General features: G+C 32.0%; 1 protein-coding gene across 4 annotated transcripts in view; it reads right to left on the bottom strand.

Moving 5' to 3' along the window:
• fig4a (FIG4 phosphoinositide 5-phosphatase a) overlaps window positions 1-15,866 on the bottom strand; it is a 67,707-nt gene extending 51,841 nt beyond the window's left edge. For 2 of the 4 annotated variants that reach the window (XM_079375308.1, XM_079375306.1), the window contains exons 1-8: window positions 15,771-15,844; window positions 14,093-14,180; window positions 11,663-11,761; window positions 10,667-10,790; window positions 7,152-7,308; window positions 4,274-4,324; window positions 2,577-2,719; window positions 1,484-1,612 (exon numbers count right to left, since the gene is read on the bottom strand). In XM_079375308.1, the coding sequence (XP_079231434.1) occupies window positions 1,484-1,612; window positions 2,577-2,719; window positions 4,274-4,324; window positions 7,152-7,308; window positions 10,667-10,790; window positions 11,663-11,761; window positions 14,093-14,155 (766 nt within the window). In that variant the 5' untranslated portion in view covers window positions 14,156-14,180; window positions 15,771-15,844. Of the gene's footprint in view, window positions 1-1,483; window positions 1,613-2,576; window positions 2,720-4,273; window positions 4,325-7,151; window positions 7,309-10,666; window positions 10,791-11,662; window positions 11,762-14,092; window positions 14,198-15,770 lie in introns of all 4 variants that reach the window. The other 2 variants (XM_079375305.1, XM_079375307.1) reach the window with 2 other exon arrangements.
• Window positions 15,867-21,892: the final 6,026 nt, after the last annotated feature.

Raw genomic sequence — 21,892 nt, 5'->3', positions numbered from 1 at the left:
AAGTTAAAAAAATTAATTGAAACTTAAAAATAAATAAATTAAAAATAAATTTGATTCGCCACATTTTGTATATTTTTAGACTCTGATTGCATTTTTTCTGTAATAAATGAACAGCTTACTTTAAATAGAACACAAATCTTATTGACCCCAGCCTATGATTTCTCAAGTGTTTTGTGTGCTTCTTAGCTCTTATCTTGCTCGTATGAATGCATTAGGCTCTGAGATCATTCAGTGTCTCCATCGCTCTGTGAAAACACTGTTGACATCCGTGAACCCCTTCACCGCTGCTTCAGGCTCCTCACAGAGAGAAACCATTACGCCACACAGCAATCAACAGCTCCAGACTCTCTCCGGATGATCCTTTCTCTCTCTTTGTGTTCTTTTAGCTCGTTTTGAACCTTTTTGTTCAGTTTTGACCCTCCTGAACTCTCTGCTGGGAAAAACAGCTGATGTCGAGCTGGTTTCTGGAAAACGGTAAATGGTTTGTTGCTGGTTCAAAGTGATCAAGATCAGGTTCACCAGCAGACAGCTGAGATGATAAAAGCAGCTTCGATCAGCTAGAATCCATGTGTTGCTATCAGAACGGAGATTTAGCTGTATTTTGCAGAATAAAATTAAAATAAAAAAAATACTATTTTGCAGAAGGGTAAAACATAAATTATATTTAAAAATATTTTTTTTATAAATAATTGTAAACAATAAATAATAATGTATTTTTTTATTTATTTAAAATAGTGTATTTAGCTAAGGGTGCAAAACTAAACTAAATAAAATAATGAAAAATCAATTAACAGTTTGTATTTTGCAGAAGGGTAAATAAACAAATTAAAAATAAAAACTGTATTTTGTGGTAGGGTGCAAAATAAAACAAAAATAATAAAATAAGGTTTTCTATTTAGTAGGTTTTGTAAAATTGTATTTTACAGAGGAGTAAATAAAATTAAAAATAAAATGTATTATTTAGCAGAAGGGCACAACGCAAGATAAAAATAATAATATAATTGTTAACTATTTTGCAGAAGGGTACAAAATAAAATACAAATGTATTTAGCTGAAGGGTACAAAATAACAAAAACAAAAATAATGTTTTTAATTTTGCATAAGGGTAAATAAACAAATAGGTTTTAATAATATTTTGCAAAAGGATACACAAAAAAAAAAAAAAATTACAAAGTAGGTAGCATTTCATGTGGAAAGCAATTATAAAACTAGATCACTGCCATGATAAATAAACAATGCTGCGCATCAGCTGCGGTTACTTTCATTTGGTGGACGCGGTTTCTGTTGTTGTATCTCATACACACACAAACACACATCAATGTGCATCAGTGTGAAACGGGCACAGACTTTGTTTTGTCTGACCTTGGGCTCAGAGATTCATCTATATGAAAATATTCGTATGCACTACAGACCACAGACAGACGGAGACGGATCTGAGACAACAACCGAACATTATCTATAAAAACATCATATGTAAGGATACTGGATTGGCCGCAGAATCCATGAATGATGTAGAGCAGCCAATCAGGATGGACGATGTCTTTGACCTTCTCCAGCAGACGAGCATTCCACACATACTTAGCATACGGCTCGTTAATTAAACTGTGCACAACTGAAACACAAACACATCAATTAATAATTCACAGTGAGAAGAGAATAAATAACTGGAATCAAGTCCTTTCTCTATAACAAGAAAAGAAACAAAAAAGGGCTAAAAATGTTGAGACCTTCAAAATGAATTTTTTTTTTTTTAAATAACAATAAAATAAAAATATTAAAAAATAACAGGAAACAAAACCCAAGAGTGTTATAAAATATAAATATATGAAATAAAAACAAAAACAAATTAAAATAAAATTAAGTGCTATTAATTATAAATACACAACAATATCAAATAAAACTCAAGGGTGATACATAATATACATAAAAAATAAATACATAAACCATTTAGTGCTGTCAAACAATTAATCGTGATTAATCGCATCCAAAATAAAAGTGGTTTACATAATATATGTATGTGTACGGTGTATATTTATTATGTATATTTTATAACACTATTTTGAAAATATTTACTACATGTATACATTTAAATTCATATAATTTATATTATATAAAAGATATATTTAATACACAAACATTACATATTTTTCTTAAATATATACATGCATGTGTTTGTATTTATATATACATAATAAATATACACAGTACACACATATATATTATGTGAACAAAAACTTTTATTTTAGATATGATTATATAATAATCACATAATAATAAAGATATAATAAAAGGAAAATAAAATAGTTTAAACATGAAATGAAAAATAAGAAAAAAATACAATAAAAAAAAAATACAGTGCAACTGAAAATGCAATAAAACATATCAAATCTAAATATATAAATTAAGAAAATAATCAAACCAAATAAAATTAAATATAAAAAATAATTACAAATAATATAAAATAAGCAAATAAATACCAAAAACACATTTAAGTATAAAACAATAATACATTTTATTTTAAATTTAATTTAATTTGATTTTAATAAAAAATATAAAGTCCAAGAACGAAAGCAAACCTTGAGTGGGGAGTCCCTCCTCCTCGAAGATGTCAAAGCTGTCCTGTCTGCTGGTGTTGAGCTCCTCGGTTTCTCCGGCGTCACACGGCAGCTGCAGCAGCGTCATGTTATACTGCAGCGAGTAGCTCAGGTCGTAGCTGTAACTACAGTTCAAAGGTCAAACCTCACATGAACTCATGGCAGGAATAATCACGCTACTCATGTGTGTCAAGCAGCGGGATGCAGCTTTCATTGTTGCTAGGCGACAGGCAGCATGTTGCTTAGAGATGAAGCGCACCGAATGAACTCGCATAAGTTCATCAGCGCTCACATGCAATTATTTCAGCTTCCCACAAGACGACATCGTCCACATACAAAATTAATACCTGTTCAATTTATCAACGCTCTTCTCGTTTTCTTCATTCACCAGCAGGACACAAAACAACAAACTTCTGAAGAAATGACATTTCCTGCTGAAACTAAATAACTAACTTCTGCTTGCTTTGCTGTTTTGTAGATCAAACTGTATTAACGTGAAAGTTATGCCAGAAGATTAAAGTACAGCTAACATGACGGAAATTAAATGAGATTGACGAGTTAATTTGATCAATAGTTTGTATGTAATGCTCATAAATCATATACAGAACCACATGAAAATTCAGGGCTAAAAAAAATAAATAATTATATATAAAAAACATTATTAGTAATGATGATGAAGTCAGATCAATAAATTTAGATAAGCGTGAATCATTTTTGCGACTGATATATGATATTTTTCCCAGATCTACCTATTTATTCAAAAGTACATTAAAAATCCAATGCATATTACAGCAATTTATTTATTTTTCATATTTTTGACAATTTTATACCTTATTCTACACACACACACTTTTTTTTTACTCCAACCATAAACATTTTTTTAAAAAGAATTTGTAAACAAAATAAATGACAACTGAAATAAACTTTAACCTTAAACTTATTTTATTTCAGCTATTTACCAAGCATTTTCTCATTTTCAGTTAGCTTTCTCGTTTAATGAATTAAAATTAAAACTAATATAGAAAACTATATAGACATTTAAAAGTAAAAAAAGACAGAAGAAAGAAAATCAATTAAATAATGAAAACTATAATAGAAATATTAGCAATATTAATGATACACACACACACACACACACACACACACACACATATCAGAAGTCAGAGTTATATATATATATATATATATAAATAATAAAATGAATGTCTCATTAAAGTCTGAGATTAAAGTTCTCACAAAAAAAGTTTAAAAAGCATGTGTATCAATTTTCAAGATTTTTTGGTCAAATGTCTGTCAAATCTTTCTCTTCAATTAACGGCACCTGATATATTTTGTAATATAATACAACATTCAGACATTTATAATGTTCAAACTGTTTTTAGGACTGCTGTCTGATTATCTGTATTATTATTCGACTGAAATGACTTCAGCTGCTTTAATACACTTCTTTTCTAAAACCAAGAGACGGAGAAGACGACGGTACGGCCAGATTGGTGGACAGAAACGGGGTAAAGGACAAATAAGGCCACATGAGCGGCGTATCTGAGGAGCTCAACAAATGATATTTCCATTACAATGATCTGGAAGTTATTCGAGTTCACAGTAATATGAGTGCAAGACGCTTTCTAAAGGGCTCGGAGATAAACGACAAGACAGACAGATGAAGAATCCTCACTCACCTGAAGTAGAAGTTACTGGACAGATCCACGTTCTGGAAGATTCTCACGTATCTGTGGAAAAACATGCTCAGCGTTTAAGAAAACAGCTAATTAAAACATTCGAGTCTGAATTCGTTCATGATATAATCATTAAATAATTGGGCCTACACTAACAAAGTCTGGAATGACTGAGATTTTTTTTTGTTGAAATAAGTCTCTCGGAAATACTTAAAAAATTGTTAAATATTATTTTAATTTTAAATAACTGTTTTCTATGTGAATATCTGTTAAAGTATAATTTATTTCTGAGATCAAAGCTGTATTTTCAGCATCATTACTCCAGTCTTCAGTGTCACATGATACATTTTAAAAGATATTCACATATAACCCACTTATTTCAAATTGTAATAATATTTCATAATTGTTTATGTATTTTGGATCAAATGAATGCTGCCTTGGTAAGCAGAAGAGACTTTAAAAACATTCAAACCAAGATAATAATGTACTTTTTGCTGGGTGTTTTTGTTTTACTACAAAGTGGCTTGCAAGAAACAACTCAGATTCTTCAGATACAATGTAATAAGGAAAAGCAATGTTACTGAAGCGCACGACTGAAATTGGACACAAAGACGTAAACTGTGTCTCATGTTACATATGAGTCAACGGTTACAGGCTGTACTTCTGAAAGTACTGTGTGTTACTGTAAAGCTCTAACACACATCAGGAGTGATGAATAACAAACTTCACTGTCGTCACACACACACACACACACACACACACACACACACACACGTGTGAATTGCATCCAGAGATCAGAGTGACCGACCGCAGCAGGTGTGTGAGGAAAACCTGAAGAAACAAACAGTCTGAACAGCATACTAGCATACTAACTATCTATCACTACTACTGCAGTATGCATGCTCAAAAAATACTGTGTGTGAGATATCTGTATACAAAGAGCCTCAAAAGACTCATTATTTATTCTGAATGTTAAAAAATTGGATGCAAAATAATACTATAACTGGATAAAACTATTTTAACTATTTAACCCTGTAAAGCCTGGCATATAAGATAACAGTCAGAATTTTTTATTTTTTTTATGTAACAGTTATAACCATGTACAAACTATTTTTTAAATAAACTAATAAAAAAAGTTTTTATGTTTTTTTTGGGGGGGATTCATCAGGCTTTTTATGACACGTGAGAATATGAAGAAAAAACTGCTCAATTTATTTAGAGACTCAAACTGAGCAACAATACTCAATTTGGTGCAGATGCTGACAGTAATAAGGACAAAAGTGATGAAAATCTGCTGCTTGTAATGTAAATCAATGAGATCTTTAAAACAGTATATCTGACATTAAATGATCATAATTTCAGTGGTCACTCTTGTATATCTCCAATTATATGTCTTAGTAAGATGAGATTGAAATGATCCAAAGATATATTGCTAGTGGTCGACCGATATTGTTTTGTTTTTTTACAGCCGATATCTTGGAAAGCAGGGTGGCCGATATAAAACCGATATAATTGTACTTATTTTAATTAATATTTAAGAAATTTGAAATTAATAAAAAAATGTATTTGTAAAATAAACATACTTATACTTTAGAGGACAAAGTATTTTTCACAAATAAATAAATATTTAATAAAAATATAAATTACAAAGGAAGTAAACACTGTAACCAACAGGGCACTCAGTATTCTGGGAAGTTTGTGTGCATTGGGAATCATATTTTTTCAACTAAAGCCAAGGTAACACTCATTTTACATACAGCACACAGTGAAAATGACATGAATATGACAGTGGGCAAATGCATAAAGCACAGCATAATTTGAAAACACGAGTTTAAAGCATTCAATTCGCACGGAAAGTCACACAGAGAACACGCGATCATGCAGGATACAAATGCACTTCATAACATCTCACAGCTGGATCTGTCTAAGTTTGTGAAATTAAATGTTCATTAGTCATTCAAAGATTTGTTTAAATGAAAAAAATGCATATTTGCTGAATGCTGAAGACAAACGAGAAAGTATTATAATGTTTGCCTTTCTATCACTAATATAAAAGCAATCGTTATAATACTTTGTATACATTTTAATTCTTTTGTTTAACTGCTCTATCTGATTATCAGACAGACTTCTATCCGTATTAGACAGAACTGAACGACGGCAGCGAACAAGAGGGAGAATGTGAGCACTGTGTGATCAGGCGCGTCAAAATAAAAGTCCCACCTTGAACATATCGGCAAAACAGAAAAACTTATCGGCCGATGCCAATATATCGGCTTTGGTGATTTATCGGTCGACCACTAGGCTATATAATGCAATGCAATGCTGATTAGATGAAGAAATAAACACTCCTCAGAAGATGTGAGATGTTTTGGAGGCTTGTGAAGATCATTCCTCCGCTGAGAAACAGAGAAAGTAAAGCTTCTGGAAACAAACGCTCCTCAAAAGATCCTGATGATCAGATTTGAGACGCACTGATTTTTCTAGAGAATGATTGATGGAGAATCAAGTAAAGCTGAGCTGCTTCAGTCCAGTAAGAGTTCATCTGGAGATATGACTGCAGTTATTCTGACCTTTACTTGATCAAAATCAGTCAAGATTTGACAGCAGAAAGACACCAGAAGCATTTCTACAATTACACTAAAAGAGCTTTTACTGGATAAAAAACTCTTAAACTATCAATCAGACAACAACTTTTTCAGGTTGATCATTTAGAGGCCTGCTTAGTATGTAGTAAGCAGTACACTAGCAGTCCTTTCTGAACACAGACTCTCATGGGACCAAATCCGAATGATCTAATTGGTCACTCTCTGTAGAACACACTAAAAACAATAATTAGAGTAAAGTTAACATGTGTTTATCAAATATGTATAAACGGACTCACCGGGCCTCATCAGGGTGTGTGACTCTCACAGAGTCATTAGGAATGTAGATCATATTCGTGTCTTCAATCTTATAAATCGAGTGGCCGCCGATATCTGCCATTTTACGACGTTTCGTGATCAACACGATATAGTAACCCTCCAGAAACCGCACGAAACCTGAAAGAGAGAAGACAGTGAATCATGTGGTTTTTTTGCGCTTTACAGTGAGGTTTCATTAGTTAACTACATTACTTTGTTTGTTTATGATTTAGTGCCATCGGCTTCCATGACTAATAAGATGGTGAGAAATAAAAAAAAAAAAATAAAAACCTGGCCTGGATTTATTATGAACTATTTGCATCTATTCAATTTTATTTAAATAATTATTTTTCAACATGCATTTATTTAGATTGCGTAAAATCAGCATAAATCTGTTCGTTATGAAAACTAGAACATTTATTTAGCTGAAAAGAGTGAGCATGGATAAATATGTGGGACAAGCCAAATTAAATATTCTCATTTAATGTATGAGATCGAAACAAACTTTTTTGATTTATTGATGATAAACATAAATCTGGTTATGGTGAATTTAAAACACATTCAGTTTATTACCAAAATCTATTAGGCTATTAGCAGCTATTAATCTTAGTTTAATTAGTTTAAACACTTACCAGGATTGTTATAGTTAAACTAATACTTTTTTATGAGTGTTGAAGCTGTTGTGCTGCTTCATATTGTTTTTTGGAACATGTGATACTTTTTTCTTTGATTGTTTGATGAATGCAAAGTTAAAAAGAGCAGCATGTGTTCAAAATAGAAATCTTTTCTAACAATATAAGTCTTTACTATGACTTTTTATTCATTAAACACATCCCTCCTGAATAAAAGTATTAATTTCTTTGAAAAGAAAAATGTAGACCCCAAACTTTTGAATAGCATTGAATATTGTAACACAATTTTTCTTTAAATAAATGCTGTTCTTTTTAACTTTTTATTAATCAGAGAATCCTAAAACACATATCACAGGTCCCCAAAACAATATTAAGCAGCACAACGGTTTCCAACATTGATTATAAATCAGTATATTAGACTGATTTCTGAAGGATCGTGTGACTCTGAAGACTGGAGAAATGATGCTGAAAATACAGCATAGTCCATAATAACGTTTCCTCCAGTGAAAAAGTGTTCTGGTCTGAATCAGGAGAGAAATCTGCACAGATGCCAAAACAGCTCTAAACAAATATGTGGCTGGATTTTGATGTGAGAGACAACAGATGATGGACTTTTTCACTGGAGGAAGCGTTATTATGGATTATGGACTCATATTTTAGTTACAAATGTCTTAATGCTGGATTTGTTCCATCTTCTCCAGATGTTAACTGATGGATGGAGTGGTGTGGATTATTGTGATGTTTTTATCAGACTCTCATTCTGACGGCACCCATTCACTTCTATTGCTGAGACAGTGATGCAGTGACACATTTCTCCAGATCTGATGAAGAAACAAACTCACTCTAATTTCGGATGGCCTAAGGGGGAGGATATTTTCGGTAAATGTTCATTTTTGAGTGAGCTATTACTTTAAATGTGCAGTAAACAGCAATATTTCCATTCTCTTTCAGGTTTAAAGTGCATTCAGAGTATAATCAACCGCTGACACACAACAACACGCCGTCGCCGTGGGTGTTTATGAAGAATCTATCAGGTGTGTCGTAAACACATGACACACATCAATGTTCTGGTCTACTTGTTTGTGCACTAAATTTGCACTTCTGATTACTTCCACGACGCCGCTCCCTCAGCAGAAGGTGATTAGAGATGTATGGAGGTTGCATAAGACACAATTTCAGTGACTAACACAACTAAAAGTGAGGTGTGACCCGATGTGTGTCAGCAGAAGTAGGCCATGACCTTCAGACCATCATCACTCAGTTTCTCACAGCGCCGGCCGTGATTGTGTGAGGAGACGCTGATTCTGACCTGCAGGTTCAGTCTGACACGATTCCAAGCAGCTTCAGATGAACAGGAGTGTGTGCAGACAGGAAAACACAAGCCCAGAGAAACAGAAAAGTGCTGTAATTGGTAACTAAAACTATTACAGCCGAAACAAAATAAACATTGCATAAACAGTAATGCATTTGATTCCCAGGGAGTGCATGAAGTGATCAAATGTATAGCTTGAATGCATTTATGGCTCTGGATAAAAGCATCTTGCAAATGCATGAATTTATGTAAAATATAAATATTAGATGAAAAACTTACTGAAATAAAGCAATTTGAATTACTAAAACTGAAATAAATTTAGATTATAATAAAACTGACAAATGAATAAAATTACTAAAACGGAAATAAAAATAAATTAAAGTTAAATAGAAATATTTAAAAAATTACAAAAACATAAAATTACTAAAACGATTTTTTTTTTTTTTTTACTAAAACTGAAATAAATCTAAAGCCAAGCAGAAATATAAAAAAAATAAAAATAACAAAATTACTAAAAAGGACTAAATACAAATTAAAGCTAGACAGAACTATTAAAAAATGACTAAAAATGACAAAAAGGCATAAAACTATTTAAAACTAAAACTATATAAAAAAATAAAAATCACAACGGAATAACAAATTACTAAAACTGAAATAAATATAAATAGATTGTTTTTTTTAAATGTGACAAAAGCACAACATGACAAAACTAAATAAATGTGAAATAAAGCTAAATAGGAATATTTGAAAAAATCTACTATATATGACAAAATGACTTAATTACCAAAGAATAACAAATTACTAAAACAGAATAGAAATTAAAAAATAAATAAATAAATAAATAAATAAAATAAAAATAAAAAATAGATTTATTAAAAAAAAAAAAAAATTATAAAGCACATAACAAAATAGCTAAACCTAAAATCGTAAAAAAATAAATAAAAAATCTTAGTTTAATAGAAATATTAAAAAACTAAATCTAATAAAAATGACAAAACCGCATAAAATTATTAAAACAAACTAAAACTAAAATATCAATATTCAATATTATAGAATATTAAAAATATTAAAAATACTATAATATAATATAAATAATCCTCAAATAACACTGACCAGTAAAAACACACACTACGCATACACATATTTAATAATGAAGGGTTTGTGTTAATAATGGAGCTGACTGTCATGTGTCAGTGTTGTGTGCTCGTTACTCAAACGAGGCTCCTGAGCTCATTCCAGAAAATAAAACTGACCGCTCCAGACACAGTCGCTGTTATTTTGTGTTATTGTTGAGGTGTAAATCTCCAGCGTGTGGGCGGTGCATGGTTTCCATGGCGACGAGGCATCTCAGGTAAACCGCGTGGGCATCAGCCGCTTCAGAAGCGATCACCTGACCTTTAGAAAACACACGTGCCTGCGCTAAAACCGCACCGTTACAATGACGGCTAATTGCATTAGTGCACAGCTCACTGACCAGACGGAGGCAGACGAGGAGATGAATAAACAAAGGAAATGAAACTTTGAGCAATCCAGGGGGAAAAAAGGCTCTTACCCACAATGCCGTGGGCAGAAACGGCTCTGGAAAGACCGGAGGATCCCTTCTGTCCGATCTTAGTGCGATTGCCAAGATCCAGACGGCCCAGCAGCTCCCGCACTTCCTGCTGACTGTAAACATGCTGCCAGAAACACACACAGTTAGACAGATACAATAAACACACACATTTACACTGAAGCAAAACTTTACATATCCACAAGGAATTTATATGTAGAAATTCAGGGATCAAATGAGAAATCTGTTTTGTTGTCAATAGATTAAATTAGAATTAAATATAAAGAAAGCAAAGAAGTTAGACATTTTATTCCATAAAGGTTTAAAATGCTATTTCCACCAGAGTAAACAGTAAAAATATATATATATATAATAATAATAAAATAAAATATTAGAAGGAAACCTAGAAAAGAAAGAAAAGAAACATAGAAAATGTTGCCAACTAACTGATATAAAATAAATATTTATTAAACCTAAAAACAAGAAAAAGACCAAAATTATAAAAAAAAAGAACATAGAAGTACTTAAAGTACAAAAAAATTAATGAAAGTTAAATAGAAATATAAAAAATAAATAAAATTGACAAAATCGTACAACAGAATTACTAAAACTATAAAGCGACATAGAAATAGAAAAAATACATACATAGAAAAAACTACAACTAAACAGACAAAAGCACATCAAATTACTAAAACTAGAATAAATGAAATAAAAACAATTAAAATAACAAAAGTGCATACCAAAATTACTAACACTAAAACTAAAATAAACAAATTAATTCTAGATATAAAATATAAAAAATAAACATGAATAAAAATGACAAAAGCACATAACAAAATTACTACTAAAATAAACAAATATATAAATTCTCAGCAAGGAATACAATTTAGTTTGTTTTATTCCAGAAAGGTTTAAAAAGTTATTTCCACCACAATGAATGAAACAGATGGCAAACATGGTTTCATGTGGACTCGTTTCTGAAGATTGTAAGCAGCTCACCTTATCATCAATAATGAGCAGATCTCGTGGTTCAGTGCGGTCGATCTTCAGGACGCGGTTCTTAGTTTGAGCATTATTACTGCCCACCAGGAAATACCTCTGAATAACACAAAACAGACCATAAATACTTGTTTTTACAAGCAACCACTCAGACTCAGATGTGTCACATTACACCCCAATACTGAAAGAACTAAATGATATCCATATTTATTCAATTCAATTCAAGTTTATTTGTAAAGTGCTTTTTACGACACAAATCGTTGCAAAGCAGCTCTACAGGAAATTAAGTTTCCACAATATATTTATATACTGCAGAACCTTAATATATTTAACTTATGGCAAAATTTGGTAAATCTGTATGTTGTCTGAGCATTATTATATTCATATTTGCATAAGGAAAATAAATGAAGCCATTTAAAAGTGAACAATTACGCATTGTCATTATTCATTACCATATTGTGTCTGAACTTAAGTTTTCTTGTGATTCACATTTTTTCTACAGTAATTACTGTGATATGATTAAAAAAAATAATAATAATTAGCAAATAAGATTTAAAATCACAACCAGCCTTGAGATTGGTCAAATGTGTTTTATTAACAGCCTTTATTTTCTTTATGGAAGAAAACTATTTGACTTCCGTATTTTGATTTTGGAGTGAAATACGAACCGGACTAGTTTTTGACAATTTTTCTGAGAGTTATTGAGCGAATATGAAGAAAAACAGCAGGGTTCGAGGCATTCTGCTCTTTATTTGGACAGATTTCCAGGTAAGACACATTAAAGACTCCCAGTGAAATCGACACACGGAGGATAAAGACAGCTGGTCTTGTTCTCTGTTATTATAGTCTGTATTCTGCTGCGCTCATAAACGGCCCGATCTGTCCTGTGCTTTAAAAGACTGTAAAATACAGCATGAAATTAAAGAGACACAATGGACTCACACTGGACTGCACTGTCTGTCTGTCTGCATCTCACAGTAAATGATGTACACTGCACTTTATTCAGTGTTTTATTACTCAATATTGAGCAGAATATGATGTGTTGTTAAGGAGAGTGTGCTACTACTTTATTAAGTGATCAGATGCATCATTTTCTCATCAAAAATCACAGAAGGAGGAACCTAAGCCATATTCACAGAGCAGATTTGAATGATTTGACAATATTCATAAAGTTGCATTTGTCACACCACAGGACTATTAAATAAACAAACAAATATAAATAAATAAATAATAAAACATTCACTATAAATAAATAAAACACTGTTGAAAAAAATCTATAAATAATGTAATGAATATCTACGTAAATCTATAAATAATCAACAAAAAATGTTTAAAATATTACAATTAATTGATAAATAAATAATACAAATTAATTAATTACATTTTAAATGAAAGAATGAATAATAAAATAAATATGATCTAAGAAGTGGGGAACAAATAGTGTCTTGTAACAACATCTAAAATATATTTCCTGCTCAGAAGTTTGGAAAAAAATATGATAAAAAAAAAAAAATGTCTTTGAAAGAAGTCTCTTATGCTCACCAAAGCTGCATTTATTTAATGAAAAAAACTGTAAATACAGTAAAAATTGTGAAATATTTTTACAATTTAAAATAAGTGTTTCTATGTGGATATCTGTTAAAATGTAATTAATTGCTGTGATCAAAGCATCATTACTCCAGTCTTCAGAGTCACATGACTTTTTTATGAATTTAGATCAAATAAATGTAGCCTTGGTGAGCAAAAGAGACTTTTTTTCAATAATTTTTACAATATTTTTTTTATTTCATTATTCCAACCTCATGACCAGTAGTGTACATTCATATAAACTCTACTGTAAATAAATCAGCTTATTTGTAGTTGTTCATTGTCAGCTACAAATATTTGATCTTATATTATGATTAGACTTACTTAGCACACGTTCACTTACAAAAGTTATTCATTATTACTATATTGTGTCCAGATATTCTTTTTTTTTTTCTCTCATTATTCTATTTTGAATTGCATACTGTGTGCTACAGTCATGAGAATTTACTGGGAAAATTAGTTGTTAATTGTCATGAAAGTAATGCCATAATGCTAAAAAAAACCTTGATTTTCTTTGTGCAAAAATATCAATTCTTAATTTTTATTAAGACATATTTAGATTGCACCAAACTATAGACCAGATTTAATGTGATCGCTGCAGTTCAGACAGAGTTTGATGACAGATGAACACTGCCATCTAGCAGCTCAGAGAGACATTAACATCGCTGTGACAACATTATATGATGCTAAGTGAATGCACAGTCATATAGTCAGAAATATATGCATATATTCATATTTGAATATGCACGAGCTGCTGATCTGATGAACATGATGCTGTTCCCTGCATTTAAAAGAGCTTTAAATTCAAAACCTTCCATGAATAATGAATGAAATGTGACTTACGGCTCTGGTCTCATAAAGCACCAGCTTCTGAACTCCTCTAATCACAGCGGCGTTCACAGGCATGACGACGCTTCAATCCATCCATCAGCTGAGACACAGACACAACTGATCCATCCAACACATGCTGGGATCACATAACTCTCATCTGACAAAACTTCTCTATTATAACTACAGATCAACTTTACACAACCATTGCAGGATTAGCAAAATGCTTAGAAGCATAAAAAAGTATTTGTTTTTATGTAGTACTGCCTTGATTCAACACAATAGACATTACATTTTTGTTTACAAATCTTACTTTGACTTATTTTTCATTTAGTCTGCTCTTTAGAAGCTACACAAGATATTTAAATGGTTGCCCCCCAAAGTTCAGATCAGTTTCCAGCCTGAATCCTTGTAAGGTGCATGTATCAACTATACTTTAACAGCAAAACATATAATTACATAAAACACACTACCAGTCAAACTTCTCTTCTGCTCACCAAGCCTGCGTTCATTTGATCCAAACCACAGCAAAAACAGTAATATTGTGAAATATGTTACTATTTATAATAACTGTTGTGCATTTGAATACATTTCAAAGTGTAATTTATTCCTGTGATTTCAAAGCTGTATTTCCAGCATCATTACTCCAGTCACATGATCCTTCAGAAATCATTATAATATTCTGATTTGCCTTTTTCTTTTTATTATTATTATTAGATATTATTATTATTATTATGTTGAAAACAGCTGAATATAATTTTTTCAGGTTTCTTTGAAGAATAGAAAGTTCAGAAGAACAGCATTTATCTGAAATAGAAACCTTTTGTAACATTATAAGTCTCTTTATCATCACTTTTGATCAATTTAAAGCATCCTTGCTAAATAAATGTATTCATTTCTATAATAAAAAAAAAAAAAAAATTCAATACAAAATCTATCTGACTCCAAACTTTTTAATGGTATAGTGTATAATGTTAAAAAAGCTTTTTATTTCAGATAAATGCTGATCTTTGGATTTTTCTATTCATCAAAGAATCCTGGAAAAAAAAGGTACTCAACTATTTTAAATATTGATAGCAATAATAATATTAATAATAATCAGAAATGTTTCTTGAGCAGCAAATATTAGAATGATTTCTGAAGATCATGTGACACTGAAAATACAGCTGCAGATCACAGAAATAAATTACACTTTAACACATATTCACATAGAAAACAGTTATTTTAAATAGTAAAAATATCACAATATTACTGCTTTTGCTGTATTTTGGATCAAATAAATGCAGGCTTGGTGAGCAGAAGACAATTCTTTAAAAAAAAAAAAAAAAAAACATTACTGTCCAAAAACTTTTGACTGGTAACTTTAGTGTATAATAATATTATTCATAAATTATTCATAATCTCAGATATTTAAAATAAAAATGTAAAAATGACGTCAGCTTCTTTGAACAAATAAATTAAAGTTGGTTCTTCAAAAATGCATCTTATAAATATTGATATAAAATGAAGTAATCAGACACAATCTAATATGAAAATAAGGAGTTTTTTAATGTTAATAACGAATGACAAACTGAGGACGATGTTGGTGTATATGGACTGTTTACGGCCTTCGCGTTTTAAAATCAGACAGTTTCTACATTACATTGATGATATTTGACACAATTCGAGAAAGAAACAAATAAGTATCACTCACTCACAGCGAGCGCCTGCAGGAGAGTCCTATGTTCGGAAATCTTGTGTACAAACGCTACACTGTATCATGTGACTGAGACGGAGCCTGCGCTGGGACAAAAAACACAAGCGAGAAAGCGTTTGAAAAAAGAATACACCTGCTGCTGCTACTGCTGCCAGGAAGTGAGAATAAAAACAGGCACAGCTGCATTTGTCGACTTGTATATTTGCCAAGTTGACCTACATATTAATTTCTCGAAAGAAATAGGCTACTAGTGTTTATTAGGAGAGAAATGTATTTTTATTCTGCTCAGGAAGTCTGCGTTTATTTGATCCAAAGTACAGCAAAAGCAGTGATATTGTGAATATTTTACTATTTAAAAAAACTGCTTTCTATTTGAATATATTTTAAAATGTAATGTATTCCTGTGAATTTACTCCAGTCACATGATCCTTCAGAAATCAGTCTAATATTCTGATTTGCTGTTAAAAATATATATATTATTATTATTATACATTTCTGAAGAAAAAACACTTAGGATTTAGGAGCGCATATTGCATTTTTCTTTCTGTCTTTCTTTTTTTTTTTGTTAAACAGTACAAGACAAAACCAACTTTATAAAATCAAAAGAAAAAATACAAATACAAATCCCTTAAGAAAATTAATTATGATTTTATTACATTAAACCATGTTTTTGGTTTGTTTGTTTTTGGTTTTTAAGTACAAATGCCATGTTTAAACTACGGTTAGTGTAGCAAAACCACAGTTAATTTGAGCGTACCATGGTTTAACTATAGTAAGCATGTTTTTTCACCTTAAGAAGACACATAATGTGAATTTAGAGATATGTGTATTTAACTTTAGCCTGTGTGAAATTTAGCTAGCAGGAAACACAAATTAATTGTTATATTTCCTATATTCTCTTTCAAGTAATCAAACAATCCAAAGAAATCATCTTTAAAACAGAAAGAAAAGTCACTTAGGAAATGAGATCGGAAGAAAATGAAAAGATCTGAGCAAAATGTCTCTGTGTGGCAAACAAATGAATGAGTCTTGCTCAGAAGAGACCAAAACAGCAACTCACTTCAGTGTCTGACTTATATTATAATCACATCTATAAGCTGTGTGTCAAATGTGGATTAACTCATTAATCTGTTGCTTGACTTCTTCATATTTCATAATTAATTATTATGATTTGGAAGGGCGTAGAATTTAGTAGAGATGCTCAATTTTAAATTTAAAAAGGCCATGTTATATATGCATTATGATTACAGTATATGGCATTATATTAGCTATTTCAAAAATACCATATCTAAATCCTTTCTCAGTGTCATTATATTTACAGTCGTGGTGTGATTATCTTATATTAGAGCGGTTTTTACTCTTTATAGACAGTTGGTGTGGACTTCATGCTTGTAGGCAGTAACTGAGATGCAATGCTCTTCACTTCCTGTAGATATCGCTGTGTGTTCATGCATATACTGTATATATTGAGTCTGATTGTGTTTTACTGCGGTTCAGTTCACTTTTGACCCTTAAAGGCAAGTTTTATTCAATATTCAGTGGCTTGTTTTCGTATATAACAAGTTTGTAAAGTACAGTTGATTAGTTTTGTAGTCTATTATAGCCTACTGTCAGCTGTACAATAGAGTACCTATTACAGTGTTTTTCAGCTGCTTGCACACAAACTCTTTCCTTGTCACACAGTTTCTGAAAGCTGTCACTCAAACAGCAGAAGCACACACCAAATCTGCAAAACCAGACACTAATTCTCAGCCTTTGACTCCGTTTTCAATTTCATAAAACACTTTTTGATAAACACAACACACGATTCTCCACGTAAATATCTAACAGGAATGAATATTATGGCAGAAGTGTTTGCAAATGTTTGCTTTTGAGATGTGTTTGTGATGTGAGGCATTTTGTGTGTTGAAAAAACTTGAAAAAACTGTAATATCTTGTTGAATTCAATTTTATTTAAAAATTTAGTTAATTTTAATACACTGATAAAAATGATTTATTGAATTTACTAAAAAAAATGTTAAGCTAAGTGGTTGCAATCATTTTATTTTAGCTACATTTAAAAAACAACATATATAACTTTCGACAAATATACAGTATATATATATATATATATATATTTTTTTTTAAGCTTATTAAATGTAGCTAAAATGAATAGTTTGCAACCACTTACCTAAAAAAAATTTTATCATTTTTTTTTTCTTCAGTGTACTGACTATGGCCTTATTTTTTATTTTATTTTTTTTCCTTTTTTTTTATTTTCACTTGTTTGTGAGTGTATGCCAATACAACAACAACAACAAAAAATTGACACAGACATAATATGATGTGCATGTTTGCTTTTTGATACATTTTGGGAAATTAAATGGACATTTAGACGGAGAGAATGACTGAATGAATGAGAAAATGAGATACACGTTCAAACATATTGTCCCTCAGAGAGTCTAACATGGACAGGCCCTGGACGCACTAGAGGTTTAACTAGTTCCTCTCTGCTGTATCCTGGCTGTTATTTTGACAGTATTATCACTGAAGGAGAGATAAGTTGTCTTGGGAATCGGCGTGGCGCCGCTGTGTCCCTCCCTCGGTCAGACAGGCATCCCGGGGTTTGTGTTGGCGGCACCCCAGGGTTCTGGGAAGTGTCCTGTTAAACCACTGAAAGCCCCAAAACTCCTGCGCACCCTTGCTAGGGTCCCTCCGTTTGCATCGCTTTTCAAAATCACTCTTTATGTTTCCGTTTCCTTGTCTAACTTTCTTCCGAATCCTACAGTTTTCCTGCGCTAAACAAACACATTCTGTCATCCTGAAACATCCTGAAAGATTTGTCTGTCCCGCACCGTTACACTGACTCCAGATCCGAGATTTTTGTCACCAGTGGAAATGTTTATTGCTCAGAAGTTGTTTTTCAAAACTCATGATGGTACTTAAAGGAAAAGTTGGTGAAAATTTACTCTGGATGAGTTTGTTTCTTCATCAGATTCAAATGTGTCTCTGCATCAGTGTCTCAGCAATGGATGCTCTGCAGTGAATGGGTGCCGTCAGAATGAGAGTCCAAACAGCTGATAAAAACATCACAATAATCCACACCACTCCAGTCCATCAGTTAACATCTGGAGAAGACAAAAGCTGAAACTAATCCATCAAGACTTTTTTACTTCTCCAGATGTTAACTGATGGACTGGAGTGGTGTGGATTATTGTGATGTTTTTATCAGCTGTTTGGACTCTCATTCTGACGGCACCCATTCACTGCAGAGCATCCATTGCTGAGACACTGATGCAATGCTACATTTCTCCAAGTCTGATGATGAAACAAACTCATCCTAATCTTGTATATATGAATCAACAGATGTAGAGCAGCTCAAATAATTTGATTTTACAAGAAGTTTATACTGAGATCTCTGACTCGGTGTCTTGAGTGAATATAAGCACAGTTCGAGTCTTAACACTGTTTTTCTGAGATCTTGATGTGCATCTCTGCATGAGATACGAGGGTTTTGCTCGTCACCTTGAGACGGTTTTGATAAAAGTCATATGTGAACGTCAACAAGGCACAGCTTTGACTAGAATCAAAGATAATCTCAAGTACACGAGGGCCACAAAATACAAACACCTGCAGGAGACGTGCAGACTTCTCAATGAGACACAAATGAGGAAGAGATACATGCTATAGTACTAACAGATTTAATCATAACTTCACCAGTTGACTGATTATATTAAGTATTGCACACATTGTTTGTATTGTGAGTTTTCTGAAATGCTGTTTAAATATGGAAATGAGGCTTTATCTAATTAAATATCTGCTAATTTGCATACATTTCTGAATCTGCGTACAATCTGAACATATGGATAAAGCCAAGTTCAAATTTCTTGTTTGATTTTTTTTGGCACATTAGGAAATGTTTTTTACAGAAGGGATTTTGGATTTCTCTCTTTATCACTCCATAAAGCACAAAATACCGTCAACAGTCAAAAATAATAATAATTCAGAATAAACATAGGAATAAAACTCTTAAGTTTGGTGCATGCAAATGCTGCTGAAGTGAAGAAAAAAATTTAAATATGAGAAAACCGGCTTTTAAAGATACAGTCATGGCCAAGCCTTGGTAAATATGATCAAAGAAGGCTGTGAAAATTAATCTGGATTGTTAATCCTTTTGATCTTTTCTTTAAAAAATCACAAAAATCTAACCTTTCATTGGATAATAAGAATTTAAAATGGGAGGAAATATCATTATGAAATAAATGTTTTTCTCAAATACACGTTGGACACAATTATTGGCACCCCTAGAAATTCTTATGAGTAAAATATCTCTGAAGTATATCACTCCAGGGTGATTATGAACATGAAATTATCCAGCTATGGCTTCCTGTTTCACAGAAATATAAATAGGAGGGAAACAAAGCCCAAATTCCCTTAATCAAAATCATAATCAGCTTTATTACCAGGTAACATACGACGAATTTGAATGACAGCGACAGGACAAAGATAATAATAATTATTTAAAAAATAATAATAAAATAAAATAATAATAATAATGTACAAATATACAAAACAGACAATATGCAAAATAGCACAAACCCAATATACAAAACAGACAATTCAGTATGTACAGGTATGTTAGGTGCAAATTTGAAATGTAACGTAATGTTTGAAATGTAAATTTGAAATGCAATAAGTATGTGATCCATCCATAATCCATAATCATCCATCACAATGAGAAAAACCAAAGAATATATTTCTGAAGTGCAGCAAAATATAATTAAGCTTCACGAATTAGTGAAGTGGCTTTAAGAAAAGAGCTAGAGCAGTGAAAACTCCCATTTCCTCCATCAGGGCAATAATTAAGAATTTCCAATCAACAGAAAATGTTATGAATCTGCCTGGAAGAGGACGTGTGTCTGTATCGTCCTAATGCACGGTGAGGAGGAGAGTTTGAGTGGCTAAAGACTCTCCAAGGACCACAGCTGGAGAATTGCAGAAAATTGAGTCTCGGGGTCAGAAAACCTTTAAAAAAATGGTCAAACAGCATCTACATCACCACATGTTGTTTGGGAGGGTTTCAAGAAAAATTCTCCTAGCTCATCAAATGGGACTGGCTTCTATGGTCAGATGAAACTAAACAATGAGCTTTTTAGCAGCAAACACTCAAGATGGGTTTGGTGAACACAGGGATAAAAAGTACCCCATGTGTTCAATGAGATATACTGCTGTATTTTTGATGTTGTGGGCCTATATTTCTGCTGGAGGTCCTGGACATCTTGTTCAGACACATGGCATCATGGATTCTATCAAATACCAACACATAAAAAATCAATAATTGACTGACTCTGTTAGAAATCTTATAATGGGCCATATTTGGATCTTCCAACCGTACAATAATCCAAACACAAACCTCAAAAACAACACAAAAATGGGTCACTGAGCACAAAACCAAGCTTCTGCTGGCCATTCCAGTCCTCTGAGCTGAACCCTGTAGAAGATGAGTGAGAACAGAAGAGAAGAAGCTGTGAATCTGAAGGATCTGGAGTGATTCTGGATGAAGGAATGGTCTCTGATCTCTTGTCAGGTGTTCTCTAACCTCATCAGGCATTATAGGAGAACATCTAGAGCTGTTAAACTGGCAAATGGAGGTTTCAACAAGTATTGAATAAAAGGGTGCTGTTAATTGTGGCCAATGTGTATTAGAGAAAAACATTTATTTCATAATGATATTTCCCCCATTTTAAATTCTTATTATCCACTGAAAGGTTAGATTTTAGTGAATTCTTTTAAATAAAAGATCAAAAGGATTAACAATGCAGATTAATTTTCACAGCCTTCTTTGATCATATTTACCAAGGGTGCCGATATTTTTGGCCATGACTGTATGTGTTGTAATTGAAATCTGCAGACGCAAATAAATAAAGTGCAATAATAAAACTATGATATTTGAACAAACCCCTCAGTAAAAACCGGTAAAATTTGGTGTATGTAAGTGCTGCTGATGTGGAGGAAAAAACTAATTTTAAAGATGCTGTAATTGAAATCTATAGAAGCAAGTAGATCAAGTGCAAGAATAAAATCAGGCGAATGATACATGGACAAACCCCTCAGTAAAAACCTTCTGAATATAGACAGGA

The sequence above is a fragment of the Barbus barbus genome (genome assembly GCF_936440315.1).
Source record: "Barbus barbus genome assembly, chromosome: 24".
NCBI lineage: Eukaryota > Metazoa > Chordata > Actinopteri > Cypriniformes > Cyprinidae > Barbus > Barbus barbus.
Note: the sequence above shows the minus strand (reverse complement) of the source record. Positions and strands in the feature narration are given on the sequence as shown.